At 42.3% G+C, this 15777-nt stretch overlaps 2 protein-coding genes across 6 annotated transcripts in view; one reads left to right on the top strand and one right to left on the bottom strand.

The window, feature by feature from the left end:
- POLH (DNA polymerase eta) overlaps positions 1–9924 on the bottom strand; it is a 41140-nt gene extending 31216 nt beyond the window's left edge. Inside the window, exons 1-3 of one of the 4 annotated variants that reach the window (XM_058734082.1) lie at positions 9658–9924; positions 1801–1941; positions 1435–1569 (exon numbers count right to left, since the gene is read on the bottom strand). In XM_058734082.1, the coding sequence (XP_058590065.1) occupies positions 1435–1569; positions 1801–1937 (272 nt within the window). In that variant the 5' untranslated portion in view covers positions 1938–1941; positions 9658–9924. Of the gene's footprint in view, positions 1–1434; positions 1570–1800; positions 1942–4201; positions 4864–9657 lie in introns of those variants that run through there. The other 3 variants (XM_058734080.1, XM_058734081.1, XM_058734083.1) reach the window with 3 other exon arrangements.
- Positions 9925–10060: 136 nt separating this feature from the next.
- The window catches only part of XPO5 (exportin 5), a 48421-nt gene continuing 42704 nt past the window's right edge, over positions 10061–15777 (top strand). For both annotated transcript variants that reach the window (XM_058734079.1, XM_058734078.1), the window contains exons 1-5: positions 10061–10343; positions 12142–12263; positions 13164–13236; positions 14982–15119; positions 15264–15446. In XM_058734079.1, the coding sequence (XP_058590062.1) occupies positions 10239–10343; positions 12142–12263; positions 13164–13236; positions 14982–15119; positions 15264–15446 (621 nt within the window). In that variant the 5' untranslated portion in view covers positions 10061–10238. The remainder of the gene's footprint in view (positions 10344–12141; positions 12264–13163; positions 13237–14981; positions 15120–15263; positions 15447–15777) is intronic.

Below are 15777 nucleotides of genomic sequence, written 5' to 3'. Positions count from 1 at the left end.
CAGAGAAGGTAGTCTCCTTTGAGACTGTTCAGTTCTGGCAAGTAATTCTATTTTTTTAAATAGTTTTTTTAGTGTTTATTTATTTTTGAGAGAGAGAGAGCGCACACACATGTGCAAGTAGGGGAGGGGCAGAGAGAGAGGGAGACAATAGAATCCGAAGCAGGCTGCAGGCTCTGAGCTGTCAGCACAGAGCCCAACGCAAGGCTCAAACCCGCAAACTGTGAGATCATGACCTCAGCCAAAGTCAGACGCTTAACTGAGCCATGCAGGCGCCCCTGGTTCTGGCAAATAATTCTAGATACTGCACTATAATGTCAGTTTAACTTAGCCTTCTCTGGAAAAACTTAGTTTCAGTCAATTTAATTACTTCAAACATTTCAGAATTTTGGCTTGAGAACATGGGAATTGGTATTTTTTCTTTTTTAAAGTTTATTTATTTTGAGAGAGAGGGAGGGAGGGAGAGGGAAAGATATGCAGTGAGGGAGGGGCAGAGAGAGAGAGAGGGAGAGAGGGGAAGAGAGGAGAGAGGATGGGGGAGGGGGAGAGGGGGGAGAGAGAGAGGGGGAGAGAGGGGGGAGAGAGAGAGGGGGAGAGAGGGGGGGGAGAGAGAGGGGGAGAGAGGGGGGGAGGGGGGAGAGAGGGGGAGAGGGAGAGGGAGAGGGAGAGGGAGAGGGAGAGGGAGAGGGAGAGGGAATCCCAAGTAGGCTCTGTGCTATCAGCATGAAGCCTGATGCAGGGCTTGAACTCACAAACCGTGAGATCATGACCTGAGTCGAAGTTGGACACTTAACCGATAGAGCCACACAGGCACCTCTAAGTTTTAATTATAATACCAATTTTTTTAAATTTTTAATATAACTTATTGACAGATTGATTTCCAGACAACACCCAGTGTTCATGTCTTTTAAATTATCAGAATTGAATAATAAATATTCATTCTACTAAGGTTTACTGAAGGTCAAATTAGCTCATGTTATCTGTGTTCCAATTTGTTAACAAAAGGATAACTTAAGGTAGTGGTTAACTTTGTCTATCTCATACTTTTCGTGGGTAATTGTTTATTTATTTATTTTTTTCAATATATGAAGTTTATTGTCAAATTGGTTTCCATACAACACCCAGTGCTCATCCCAAAAGGTGCCCTCCTCAATACCCATCACCCACCATCCCACCCCCCCATAATACCAATTTTTAAATAATTAAGGAACTGAAAGGGTGTTAAGGGCACCAATTGTTACAGGTTGTAACGACTCTGAACTGTTCCTGAAACATGGTATCAAATCTATTTTCATTTCACAGAGAAAAGCTGGCTGTCGAAAGGGAACTTTTTCAGACATTATTTACACCAAACAAATTTGAAACCTCAGTTCCTCAGGGCCTCATATTATATTATTTCCAATTCTTCCATTCCCTTAAACAATCTTTTCTTCTTACTTGGTAAGGTTAGCTTTCCCACGAGACTCACGAACTTGTGCCAGTAGAAGATCTGGACATAACTTCTTAGCATCATCTGCCCACATGTTCCTAGCGACCCCAAATGCACGAGCTTCATAACTCACTGAAACTATTCTAAGGTTAGGAAAAAAAAGAAAACAGAAAAGTGTTAAATGATCACAAGCAAAAATAACTAAAATTTAACATCAAGGCTATATAAACATAATAGTAGAAACTTTTTGGTCACAGATGCCACTATTACATCTCAAACACAGCAGCTGAGAAATCTCAAAACAGGACCTAGCATACTGCCATGTATTCTTATAGATTAAAATAGTCGATAGTTATAATAAGTATGGTACATACCCACCACCCTTCCATGATTTGTACTGTACAACTGCACAAGGTTTATTCTTCAAATGAGGATTTTCCCGCTGTTCCACTTGAACAAAAAAACAGTCCATGTCCACTAGAGCAACTACCCGGTCCTGTCCAGTAGCCATTTTTCTGTAAGACGATATTTTATGATCAGAAAAGACATCTAATCCAAAGCACCATAGAAAGCTGTATTTCCGTACTTCTATTGTTGAGTTATCCTGAACATGAACAGTAACAAGAATGAAATAGCCATTTTCATTGATGCTGGTAAGAGAATAATAAATTGTTATAAGTTTAGGAAGGCAGTATATATCAAAAGCTTTAAAAAATCCCCACCTCCGAAAGGAACTGAACACACAAAAAAGATATACATATAGTCAATAAGCACATGAAAATGGGCTCAACATCATTAGTTACAGGGAAATGCAAATTAAAACTATAATGTACATTGGGGCACCTGAGTGGCTCGGTCAGTTGAGTGTCTGCGTTTGGCTCAGGTCATGATCTTGCAGTTTGTGGGTTTGAGCCCTGCATCGGGCTCACTGCTGTCAGCACAGAGCCCACTTCCAATCCTGTCTCCCCATCTCTCTGCCCCTTCCCTGCTTGTGCACTCTTTAAAAACAATAAACATTAAAAAAAAAAAAGGGGCGCCTGGGTGGCTCAGTCGGTTAAGCGTCCGACTTCGGCTCAGGTCACGATCTCGTGGTATGTGAGTTCGAGCCCCGCGTCGGGCTCTGTGCTGACTGCTCAGAGCCTGGAGCCTGTTTCAGATTCTGTGTCTCCCTCTCTCTCTGACCCTCCCCCGTTCGTGCTCTGTCTCTCTCTGTCTCAAAAATAAATAAACGTTAAAAAAAAAATTAAAAAAAAAAAACACAAAAAAAAACCTATAATGTACATCAACAGAGGGATGAAGTCAATAGTTACTCTAGTTGATAACAAATCTAGAGTATAATTTCAGGGAAAAGAGAAACAGGAAATGACATATAACATGATAGCATTCATGTGAATTTTTTTAACTTTTTATTTTGAAATAATTTCAGACTTAAAGTTGCAAAAATGGTAGGATTCTCTGAAATCCAGCTTCCTCTGTTAACATTTTATAAAGCACAATTATCAAAACTAAAAAATGAATGAACATTGGTATAATGCTCAACTATACACTTTATGTGAATTTCACCAGTTATTACACTAATAATCTTTTTTTTTTTTTTTTTCCAGGATCCAATGTTAGTCATCATGTCTCCTTGGTCTTCTCCAATCTGTGACATTTCCTCAATCTTCCCTTATTTTTCATGACACTTTTGAAGAGAACTAGTCAGCTACTTCAAGAATGCCTCTCAATTTAGGTTTGTCTAATGCTTTCTCTTGATTAGATTAAGGTTATATGTTTTTGGTATTTCTTTTTCTTTTTTTTTTTTAAAGTTTACTTATTTTGAGAGAAAGAGAGAGACAGAGAGAGAGAACTGACACAATGCAAGTTGGGAAGGGGCAGAGAGAGAGGGAGAGAAAATCCCAAGCAGGCTCCTCACAGTCAGTGCAGAGCCCGATGGGGGGCTCAAACCCACTAACCCTGAGATCATGACCCAAGCTGAAATCAAGAGACAAATGCTTAACCGACTGAGCCACCCATACGCCTCAAGGCTATATATTTTTGGCAAGAATATTATGGAAGTGAAGTGTTCTTCTCAGTGTATCATACGGAGAGATACATGATAACAAGGCTTATTACTGGTGAAGTTAACCATGGTCGTTTAGTTGTGATAGTATTTGTCAGGTTTCTTGTTGTAAAGTTACTATTTTTCCTTTTGTAACTATTATCTTAGGGGGAAATCTTTGAGATAATGCAAATATCCTGGTTCTCCTAAAACTTTCAACCACTAAGCACCTGTCACTGGATCTTGCCTGTAACACTTACTTGATAACGGTCTGATGGTGATTTTCTATCCATTTATGTAAACTTTTGAAGACAAAAGAAAACAATACTACATACTATTCACAGATAGACATACATAAAGGTATGGATGGTAGACTGGAAGAACAAACCTTATGTACTTGACAGTGGATACAGACTAATGTTATCATTTAACATTGTTAGAAATCTGGAAGAAATACAAACTAAAGTAGTGGCTCCCAAACTTTGCTGCAGATTAGCCAGGGACATTTTTTTTAAGCTCTATGCCCAACTTGGGGTTTGAACTCATGACACCAAGATCAAGAGTCCTCTACTGACTGAGCCAACCAGGGTCCCCCAACCTAGGAATATTTAAATAATACTGATATCTGGCTTCTCTCACCCGACATCCTAATTTAATTGGTATGGGTGTGTTTTGTGCTAGCTCAGCTATCAGCTGAGAAATGCTATCAGCTAGAAATGGCTAGGGTCACTCACCTGGGCTCCAGTGACCTTCCCACAGACATCTCCTCTTTCCAAAAGAAAAAATACAACTGACCAACCCTTGTGATTCTTATTGTGATTGCAAGATGCCCTTCAGCAATAACCATCAGCAAATTGAAAAAAATAAAGGTTTAGTACTTACAGGACTGAAAAGTACATAGCATACCTGGGGCCACACAATGACATCATAGGTAGATAAAAAGAGAATACCTTATGTAATCAAGCTGGCTAAAAGTGAATTATCATAAAGAGTTTTTTAAAAATAAGTTTTAATATCAAGGGGTGCCTGGGTGGCTCAGTCTCTTAAGCATCCAACTCTAGATCTTCTAAATTCAAGCCCTGCCTTGGGCTCTGTGATGACCACACAGAGCCTGCTTAGGATTCTCTCTCTCCCTCTGCCCCCCCCCACCCCCCCACGCTGTCTGTCTGTATGTGTATCTCTCTCTCCCCGTCTCTCTCAAAATAAATAAACTTTTTAAAAAAGCTTTAATGGGGCGCCTGGGTGGCTCAGTCGGTTGGGTGACCACATTCGGCTCAGGTCATGATCTCACTATTCTTGGGTTCGGGCCTCAAGTTGGGCTCTGTGCTGACAGCTCAGAGCTTTGAGCCTGTTTCAGATTCTGTGTCTCCCTCTCTCTCTCTCTCTGCCCTACCCCCACTTGCTCGCTCTCTCTCTCAAAAACAAACATTAAAAAAAAAAAAAAAAAAGAATTCCATAGGACTGAATGAACTGATGAGGATGATTACAATTCTTATGACTTTTCATTAGAAACACTGTTGGTTCTTTAATGTTGTTTCTTCCAGATTTAAGGAAACCTCTTCTCTTAACCTATCTCCAACTTACAGCAATTTGGTAAAATATACTTTTGAGAACAAACTTTTTCTCCTTACCTGATCCCTCCAGAATTAGAAAACTCTCAGTGAATATTCTTATTTTTATGGCAATGTAATTATCTGTATAAGTTCAATAAGGATCTTTCTCCTTCTAACAGGACACGATTGGAAACATTGGTTATACTACCAAACTTTGACTAGAATGATGTATTTAAGACCTACATATGTAGATATAATAGTTAAGAAACTAAGGTTAACTTTGTGGAATCAATAAAGCCCCATGGAAAAATCAGTCTGGCGCCCTGCTTACCAAGTTCCCAACAGCCTTACCAGGTGAGTAAGGAAGGTCTCTTCCTGGCAGGCCTAGGAACCTCAGGGTATTTTAGGAACCTCAAGAAGAGAGGAATTCACCCAAATCTATACATATTGCAGGCAAAACCTAATGGCAAGTTTCTTGATTGGCTTCATAGTCTCAAAAGGCTTTTAAAAGTTCAATCTGAGATTCCTTATGAAAAGTTCCAGGAAAGCAGATTTAAATGTCTACATGGTCAATCACTATTCTTGCTGTACTTATGTTAATAACCAGGCCTACTTTAATGAGACTATACTTATTTTTTTTAATTAGCCTTATTTTGATTATCTCTGAAAGAAATGGGGGTGATGGTGAGAGAATGACTGTTTCAGTATTATAACTTTGTGGATATCACAAAGTTAATGGTCTTTGAGGTTTTATTTTTCCACCTCTAAACTGGACTGGATCCTGAATTCTTCTAGTTTCCTCCAATATTTGGCTATAACTCTCTAAACTAACATTTCCAAATGTTCTCCCACCCTTCTGACTTGGAAACACTGAGAACTAAAACTGCCCTTTCCCAAAGTCATGCAAGCTAACATGGAACAACTTGACATAAACTTCAAAGAAATCACACAACAGCTCATGCATAGACAATTTTGGTGCCAGTTGCTGCGTGGGTCACTCAGAAAAGATCACCAGAGACATTCAAACTGCAAACCAGGAAAATCTAACAGATTGCCACTGTCTGCCCTCACTCCATCTGAAGATGCTTTGAGTCTGACATCTAGAAATCTTCTCAACTGACTGCCTTCAGAACTCACAAACTGGGATTATAATCTTAATCTGTCAGTCTGGAATTTCCTGGTCAGCACTATCTGCCTGATAGACCTCTGCCTTCCCCCAAAGGAAGGTGATCTTGCTTGAAACAATCTACTCTTTGACAGTAACTTCCTTCTCATGCCCCTTCTGCCTTGTCTTTCACTTTGTACAACTCTTAGGAGCTCCTTTTTATTTGTTAGAGGAGATGCTGCCCAATTCATAACCATGAATAAAGCCAGTGTAGATCTTTAAATTTACTCAGTTTTTGTTTTGTTTTGTTTTGTTTTTTTTGTTTTTTTTTTTTTAATTTTTTTTCAACGTTTTTTATTTATTTTTGGGACAGAGAGAGACAGAGCATGAACGGGGGAGGGGCAGAGAGAGAGGGAGACACAGAATCGGAAACAGGCTCCAGGCTCTGAGCCATCAGCCCAGAGCCTGACGCGGGGCTCGAACTCACGGACCGCGAGATCGTGACCTGGCTGAAGTCGGACACTTAACCGACTGCGCCACCCAGGCGCCCCTTTTGTTTTTTTTTTAAACAGGCCTAACTTGAGGAACCCACCTGCACAACCACTTCCTGAAATAAGACACAACACTTTAATTAAATTGAGTTATTCTCAGGACCAAGAGATTGGTTCCACTGAATATGAAACAATCTACCAACACAGGACAGGCTCAAACCTACTTATACCATGGGGCACCTGGATAGCTCAGTCAGTTTAGTACCCAACTCTTGATTTTGGCTCAGGTCATAATTTCAGGGGTCATGAGATGGAGACCCACATCAGGCTATGCTGACAGCTCAGAGCCTGCTTGGGATTCTCTCTCTCTCTCTCTCTCTCTCTCTCTCTCTCTCTCTCCCCCCCTCTCTCTGCCCCTCCCCTATTCATTCTCTGTCTGTCTCTCTCTGTCCCTCCCTCTCAAAATAAATAAACTTAAAAAAAAAAAAAAAAAAAAAGCAGACTACTTATTACCCAAATCCGTGAACAGATTTCCAGGGCTAGCCTTCAAGATCACTGACCCATTTTCATGGCTGGACTCTTTCAAGTTTGGGACAATGGCTACAGACTGGATTTCAAACTATTGCCTGCATAATTATTTAACCCTGACTTTTAACATACCAACTATCAAGGCAGTTAATGTCCTCATCATTGACTCTGGCATCACAGGGTAGATTGTCGTGTAAACCCTGACAGTGGCTCCCGCCACCCCTTTCTCATAATGCAGGTGGCTGATTTAAGCCGGGATTGCTGAGGCATCCACTTACTTTAAAGATGACTATCTTGAATAAACACATAGGCAGCCAAATGACTAGATAAAGTGTCAGGCCACGTTCCCTAACTGAGACTCCTTTGTTTTAGAGTTTTTGGTTGATTTCAATAACTGGCCATTTTGGAACACTTGGTTTTTTGTTTTTCCTTTTCTCTCTTCTGGTACTTTAAATTCCCGCTCTTATTTTTTTTTTTTTTTTTTTTTTTCAACGTTTTTTATTTTATTTTTGGGACAGAGAGAGACAGAGCATGAACGGGGGAGGAGCAGAGAGAGAGGGAGACACAGAATCGGAAACAGGCTCCAGGCTCCGAGCCATCAGCCCAGAGCTTGACGCGGGGCTCGAACTCACGGACCGCGAGATCGTGACCTGGCTGAAGTCGGACGCTTAACCGACTGCGCCACCCAGGCGCCCCTCCCGCTCTTATTTTTTAAATTCACCCGTGAAACCCTTGATCCCCACCCTCAAGCAGAACTCCAGGCCTGTCCTAGCTTGCTCCCTCTCTACCTGTAACCTTGCTGTGTGCTCACTGGTGTGTCTTGTGAGCTTCAGGGCTTATAAGGAATAAATTGTTTTTCTTTCAAAAAGTTTCCTGAGGGTCACTGCTAAAGGGTGTCCTGCAATCATATTAAGAACCATAAGAACATTGGTTTCGAAATGGGACAGGTCTGTGGGAAGCTCACAGGAGCCCAGGTGAGTGTCCTGAAGCATTTCTAACCACAGCATTACCACCAATAGGCTGAGATAGCACAAAACACGCATATACCAATTACATTAGGATGTCTGGTATTAGAAGCCAAATATCAATGTTACTTAGATATCATTTTATTTAAACTTATTATTTTAAAACATTACTATTAGGCTGAGATGGCACAAAATGGGATGTGACTTGAGCCCTGTGATTTTTAAAAGCTCTCCAGGCAGTTCTTTTTTTTTTTTTTTTTTAATGTTTATTTATTTTTGAGACAGAGAGAGACAGAGCATGAACGGGGGAGGGGCAGAGAGAGAGGGAGACACAGAATTGGAAGCAGGCTCCAGGCTCTGAGCCATCAGCCCAGAGCCCGACGTGGGGCTCGAACTCACGGACCGCGAGATCGTGACCTGAGCTGAAGTCGGACACTTAACCGACTGAGCCACCCAGGCGCCCCTCTCCAGGCAGTTCTAATATGTAGCAGAAATTGGAAACAACTGACCTAAATAAGATACTTATGGAAACACCAGTAATTCATGATTTAAATATGAAAGAAAAGGTTATACAGTTGAGTAAACACTCAACTGTTTTCTAAAAAAAAAAAAAATCAAAAATTAACATTGACTTTGACAAGTGGCATGGAACTAACAATGACAGAAGATTAGTGGAAAGAAAACATGAATTAAAAAGTCTGAGTAGTCAAGGCATTAATTCTTTATAAAAATTCCTTATAAATTCCACTCACTGAAACTTGGCATAAAGTGTTAAGTTTAAACACTTAAAAGTTAAAACCATAATATGTCAGAAATTACCTTACCTTGAGGCGACTTTTGCGTAGTGCTGGAACAGATAATGCCAGAATAAAAATAGTAAACACATTTTAACACACACACACACACACACACACACACACACACACACACACAATCACCAGGGAAGTACCATGCTAGATACAAATAGAAATAGAGTAAGAATAGGAAGCAGTGATTTAAGTCCAGCAAACATTTTACTGCGAAAAAAACACAAAACCCAATATGCAAACTTTAACCGCTGCTGAAATTTTCAGTTTATGCATTAGGCTGGAGAAAGCAAGAACTTTTCAAAGATGGGAAATGAAAACACACTCGCTGCCAAAAACTCCGCTTTCCGAATAAGGATCCCACTATTCTGAAGTCTTATACGTAGCACTTTAAAAGATCCAAACTGCAAAAGCCTTCAATAATTGCAATTATTGATCTTCAAGGGTCTCGACTTAATCAGGATCTTTAAGTTTGGTGCCGATCAGGCGATAACACATCTAAGTAAGATGAACACAAGTGAAGAAGGAGATTGAAGACATAGCGAAGATACTATTATTCCACCAAAAAAAAAAAAATCCTCTTAGAAGACCATACCAGGGCCTTTACATCTCAGTGAGTATGCATTTCTGTTTCACGGAGTCTCGGTCCAACGTCCTCACCAGCTACTACTATAGCATAAAATTAACAGCCAAAGCATGAAATGTCTGAAAACGGCGATACCGAACGGTTCTCAATTCTTACCAATGTGGCAAGCACCTGGAAGAACTGCCGATCACGGACGCCGAAGATGCCGGGCTCGCCGTCCACTGGAAGGAAGATGAAGGAGTCCTGAATACCCCCTCTCCGGAAGCGGACCAGTCGGTTTCGAGAGATTTATTGCCGGTGATGACGGAGAAACGGACCACGGGTCACAGACGACCCTGCCCAGGAGGGTAGCCACCGCACTGCCGGGCGGACCTAGCCAGGATTTGAGTGCTCAGCAGCCAGACCTTGAAAAGCAGATCAGACAGCGCGCGCGCAGCTAAACAGCCGTTGACGCGTCTGCGCACTGTACCCCTTCCGTCCCCCGCTCCGCCCACCGAGGAGCTACAGTCACACGGGAGCCGCCACTTCCGCGGGCGCGTGCGCAGTGGCGGGTCGGGCGCGTGCGCAGCCCCCGCTCCTTCCAGGCTGGAGCTTCTGCAGCTCACGCTCCTCCTCCCGCTCCCCACCCCCCAGCTCGCCGCGGCCCGGTACCAGCGTGTGGTCCCGTGAAGGGAGCCGTCGGTGCCTCGTGCTCCCGGGACGGCCGTGGTGCGCGCTTGCGGCGCGTAGCACTAGCCATGGCGATGGATCAAGTGAACGCGCTTTGCGAGCAGCTGGTGAAAGCGGTGACGGTCATGATGGACCCCAGCTCCACCCAGCGCTACCGCCTGGAAGCCCTCAAGGTAGACAGGGTCTGGCGCCCCGGGCCTGCCCCAAGTCCCTGCCCCAGCTCCAGCGGTCCCCGCGCGGCCCCAAACCCTGCTCGTTCCCCGCCCACGCGGCCCCTGGACCTCCCATCACACCCGCGGGGGGCCTTTGCCTTCCCCCTCCCCGCCCTCCGCGCCTCTTCTCTTGGCTTTCTCTGCTAGCTTCGCCTGCCCTTCTCTCGGGACCCTCCGGTTCCTTGCTGATTCTCATCTCACCACCACTTTCCACTGCCCTCTCCTCTCCTTTCCCTACTTCTCTTCACTCCTGCCCGCACCAAAGCCGGATGCTTCTATTTTATTATTGCCCTAAACTCCACACACCGTAGCCTTCCCGTGGAGCACGTGCCCGTCTCGTCCCCAACACCAGCTACATTCTTTACGGTCTCCTCTGCATTAAACATTTCTTTGCACCCTCCTGACCCATCCTAGCTGAGCTTCAGTCCCTCTAGGGCCACTTTACTTGCATTCGTACTCCTCTTACTAATCCTCTTCTGTGTCTTGGGGATTTCTGGGCTAATTCTCACACACCTTCCACCCATGTTTTTTCAGTGTGTTCTATTCTCGGGTAATTTTGCGCAAAGATGAACTTCTACCACTTACTTTGCATTTTTAACAAGGGCGCTTTGGTTTCCTGAAAGTAGTTTTTCTTGAATCCGGATGCTCAGGTCCTGGGACTTATTCCTGTGTTGCAGTTCAGGAATGCTAATATAAATTGGGATGCTAATAAATTTCAGACTTATTCGCGCATCACACCATGTTATATGGGATGTGAGAAAACACTTGTGCCGTGTATATATTTTTTTCTTAAGTTTTTATTAATTTCAGTTAAGTGCTGTGTATATTTTAAATGATGTGACTTTATAGAGTGAACATCATTTGAGAAAAACTTTACTTTTTAAAAAACATATAGATGTATGCCACAGGATTTAGAATCAAACAATTGAGTTCTATTTATTTGCTATGAAATATCAAAAATAGACACAAAAGTAAAGGGAATAATACTGCAATGATCTTGTATATACCTCTCACCTAAATTCAAGAGTTGTAAAGAGTTTGTCGCATTGCTTTATTCCTTCCCCCAAAGTTTTTATTAATCTTTAAAAAAAATTTAAATGTTTTTAATGTTTATTTTTGAGAGAGAGAGTGCGTGTGCACGAGCGGGGGAGGGGTAGAGAGAGAGGGAGACACTGAATCCGAAGCAGGCTCCAGGCTCTGAGCTGTCAGCACAGAGCCCCATGCAGAGCTTGAACTCACCAGCTGTGAGATCATGACGTGAGCAGAAGTTCCCGCATCCGGCTCTGTGCCGACAACGGGAAACCTGTTAGGGATTCTCATTCTCTCTCATTCTCTCTCATTCTCTCTCTCTCTCTCTCTCTTTCTCTTTCTCTCCCCCACCCCCACCCCCACCCCCACCCCCTCCCCTTCTCCACCCCTGTGGGTGTTTCCGGTCTCTCAAAATAAATAAGCATAAAAAAGAGAAACTTTATTTTTAAAAAAAATTTTTAAAGTTTGAGAGAGAGAGAGAGTGCATGAGCAGAGGAGGGGAAGAGAGAAAGGGAGAAACAGAATCCCAAGCAGGCTCCGAGCTGGCAGCACAGAACCCAGTGCGGGGCTTGAACTCGGGAACTGTGAGATCATGACCCGAGCTGAAATTAAGAGTTGGATGCTTAACCAGCTGAGCCACCCAAGCACCCTTAAAATTTAAGATGAAATTTTTTTTTTAATCCCACTTTCTCTTGGCTCCTAAGGGAAATACTAACTTTTCTTGTTTCAGTTCTGTGAAGAGTTTAAAGAAAAGTGCCCTATCTGTGTCCCCTGTGGCTTGAGGTTGGCTGAGAAAACACAGATTGCCATCGTCAGACATTTTGGCCTTCAGATCCTGGAACACGTTGTCAAGTAAGGAGCTTTTAGATGGTACCACCAAACTCTTGAGAGAACATATCTTTATTTCTTATGGTAACTCATAGAGCTAATCTTTAGGTGAGTAGAAAAGAACAATCACCACGAAGAAAGGAATGTTCTCCAAGAGATTATCACAGCCTCATGAGAGCTCTCATTCAGGACTTAACTTTCCTCTTCCTCAGTTCTTTCATCCATGTAAAATACATGGTACATACTAAGCATTCTACAAATGTTAACTGGTTCTGCCAGCATTTATTGAGCTCCTGTTGTGTGCCAACAGACTTCAAGGTCTTTTTTGGAAAAATACAGTGTATAAGTATAATTACATCTCTGATTAGGCATTGTGCTTTTAATTTTTTTTTTAAGTTTGAATGTGTTCCTTCTCTGAATGGCAAATCCAAAGGAGGATTTATATCACAAAAACTGAAAACCCTTCCTAACTTGAGTTTCCTATCCCCACCACGTCTATCATAAGAATCACCTTTCAAGACTTTGCCACAGTTTTTGTGGGATTGTACTATTACTTCATAAGCCAGCACCAAAAAAAAAGGAGTTAGTGGTATCAACATTGTATTTTCTGAAAAGCAACTACATTTGTTGCAATTGTCCCAGGTGTATATTTGCTTTTGGCCTGTCAGTAAAATCAGCCCCCCCCCCCCCATCTGTGCACAAACCTTGTGTGAATTTCAATTAGTGGACCACTGCCTATTTCCCAAGGCATTTTTCTGTTAGCATTTTGGTCGGATATGGACTGTTATTGTCCATTCTTTGAAGGGTACAAAATCAAAAGTATAGTTTCTTAGTGAAATTGCCAGCATAATATAACACAAAATCAGAGCTATTAGAGAAAACTTCTAATGTGATTCTCTTGACTTTATGCATTTTGGTGGCCAGGTTTCGGTGGAACAGCATGTCTCGATTGGAGAAGGTCTATCTGAAGAACAGTGTCATGGAGCTGATTGCAAATGTAAGGAATGAATGGTTGGTTGGAAGACTTGTGTTTCAAAGGTAGTTTAGACTAAGTGTAACTTCTTTAATGTAGCATTTATGTAAAAATTCACTAGTTCTACATAGGTCAAACAGCATGCTTGACAGGGCAGAACAGATTAAACATTTTCAACAAATGAACATGATTCTTAGTTCTAAATTAGATTGCACTTTGCTGTTTGTTTCCTTTCATTCCAAACTGGACTACTGTATGGTTCTGCCAATATAAAATATGCAGAATGAATTTGTGTCAGGAGTTAGAATATGATTTTAAACATGGTTAAAATCCATAGCTTTTTTTTTTTTTTTTTTTTTTTTTTTTTTAACACACATGGCATGAAAAGTTGAATTCCTGTTATTTCATCTCCAAAATCAGTGCCTTTATTCCTGGGGTGCCTGGCTGGCTCAGTTGGTAGAGCATGTGACTCTTGATATTTGGGTTGTGAATTCGAGTCCCATGTTGGGTATAGAGGTTACTTTAAATTCTTAAAAAAAAAAAAAAATTCTCTTCAGGGCACCTGGGTGGCTTAGTTGGTTGAGTATCCAACTCTTGATTTTGGCGCAAGGCATAATCACAGGTTAGTGGGTGGGATGGAGCTCTGCATCAGGCTCTGCACTGAGCATGGAGCCTGCTTAAGATTCTCTCTCCCTCTCCCTCCCTCCCCCCACCACCCACCCACCCTCTCCCTCCCTCCCTCCACCACCCACCCTCTCCCTCTCTACCTCCCTACCTCCCTCCCCCCTACCCACCCTCTCCCCCTGTCTCTCCCTCCCTGCCCCCCACCCACCCTCTCCCCCTGTCTCTCCCTCTCTCCCCCCACCCACCCTCTCCCTCTCCCCCTCCTCCTCCCCCCCTCTCCCACATCCACATGTGCTTGCTTTCCTCTCTAATAAAATATGAAAATTTTTAAAATCGCTTCAGAATTATTAATCGACTTAGGATTTATATTTTGCTAGTTTTGGGGAAACTTGATAGGAATCCTAATTCATTAATTTTGATATCAAACTTTATTGTTGTATTTAGAGAGAGAGAGAAAAAGTGCACATAGGTGCATGCAGGGGAGGGGCAGAGGGAGAGAATTTTTTTTTTTTTTAATGTTTATTTATTTTTGAGACAGACAGAATGTGAGTGGGTTGGGGCAGAGAGAGGGGGAGACACAGAATCCGAAGCAGGCTCCAGGCTCCGAGCTGTCAGCACAGAGCCTGATGCAGGGCTCGAACTCACAAGCTGTGAGATCATGACCTGAGCCAAAGTCGGATGCTCAACCGACTGAGCCATGCAGGTGCCCCATTCCTGGGGATAGTTTTTCTGTGTCTTATAATGCTAGAACTGTCAGTCACATGTTCAGTTGCTTCTCCTAATTCTCCCATTTTATCAGCTGCTTATTGTCCTCATTTTTGTACTCTTCACGTTGGCGCTCTTACAAAATGAAAGTCAATATGAGAGCCTTTTCGCTTGGTAAAGGAGAACAATAATGTCTTCCTTGCTCTGTGTGACAGTCATTTTTTTAGCTGATGCAACCCCTCACTTAAGCTTTAAGTGGGGAAAATGATTCGTGAGAATGCAGGGCAGGTGACTCAGACCTGGAGAGCAGGTTTTATTCTGTTTAGTTTAAAAGGAAGCCTGCTGAAGTTCTGTATACTTTCACAGCCCAGGTGGTTGGTTTTTTTGTGTTTTTTAAATTCAGTCTTACAGAGCTTTTACTATCTCTTTTTGTTTTTCAGGGAACACTGGACATTTTGGAAGAGGAGAACCATATTAAAGATGTTTTGTCTCGAATTGTAGTAGAAATGATCAAGCGGGAGTGGCCACAGCACTGGCCTGATATGCTAATAGAATTGGATACTCTTTCTAAACAAGGGGTATGAAATATAGCTGTATCAATTCAGTTGATTTTGGAATGGCTCTTTTGGAGTTCATTTTGTCAACAGAAAAGAGTCTTTGGGCTCACCCATAGTGAAAATGATGTTTCTATTTAATTTAATTACTTTATTTCTTTGATCTAGGAAACACAGACAGAATTAGTGATGTTCATCCTTTTACGACTGGCAGAAGATGTAGTGACCTTTCAAACCCTACCCCCTCAAAGAAGAAGGGATATCCAACAAACGTTAACCCAGAACATGGAAAGAATATTTAGTTTTCTACTTAACACGCTTCAAGAAAATGTAAACAAGTACCGACAAGTGGTAAGGGATACCTCACCTCCCAAAAGTTCTATTTTCTTTTAAATGTTTATTTACTTTTAGAGAGAGAGAGAAAGGGTGTGAATGGGGAAGGGGCAGAGAGAGAGGGAGAGAGAGAATCCAAACAGGCTCCGTGCTGTCAGCACAGAGTCCGACACAGGGCTTATTCTCAAAAACCATGAGATCATGACCTGAGCCGAAAACAAGAGTCAGACACTTAACCAACTGAGCCACCCAGGCACCCAAACTTCTGTTTTCTAATATGAGTGGGATTTTGTTTGTTTTTCTAAGTTAAAAGTTCAGCGAAAGAAAACCATCAAAAGAGAAACAGATG

This window comes from Neofelis nebulosa, chromosome 6, assembly GCF_028018385.1.
Source record: "Neofelis nebulosa isolate mNeoNeb1 chromosome 6, mNeoNeb1.pri, whole genome shotgun sequence".
Classification (NCBI taxonomy): domain Eukaryota; kingdom Metazoa; phylum Chordata; class Mammalia; order Carnivora; family Felidae; genus Neofelis; species Neofelis nebulosa.
The sequence above is the reverse complement of the archived record's forward strand: the minus strand, read 5'-3'. Positions and strand labels throughout refer to the sequence as shown.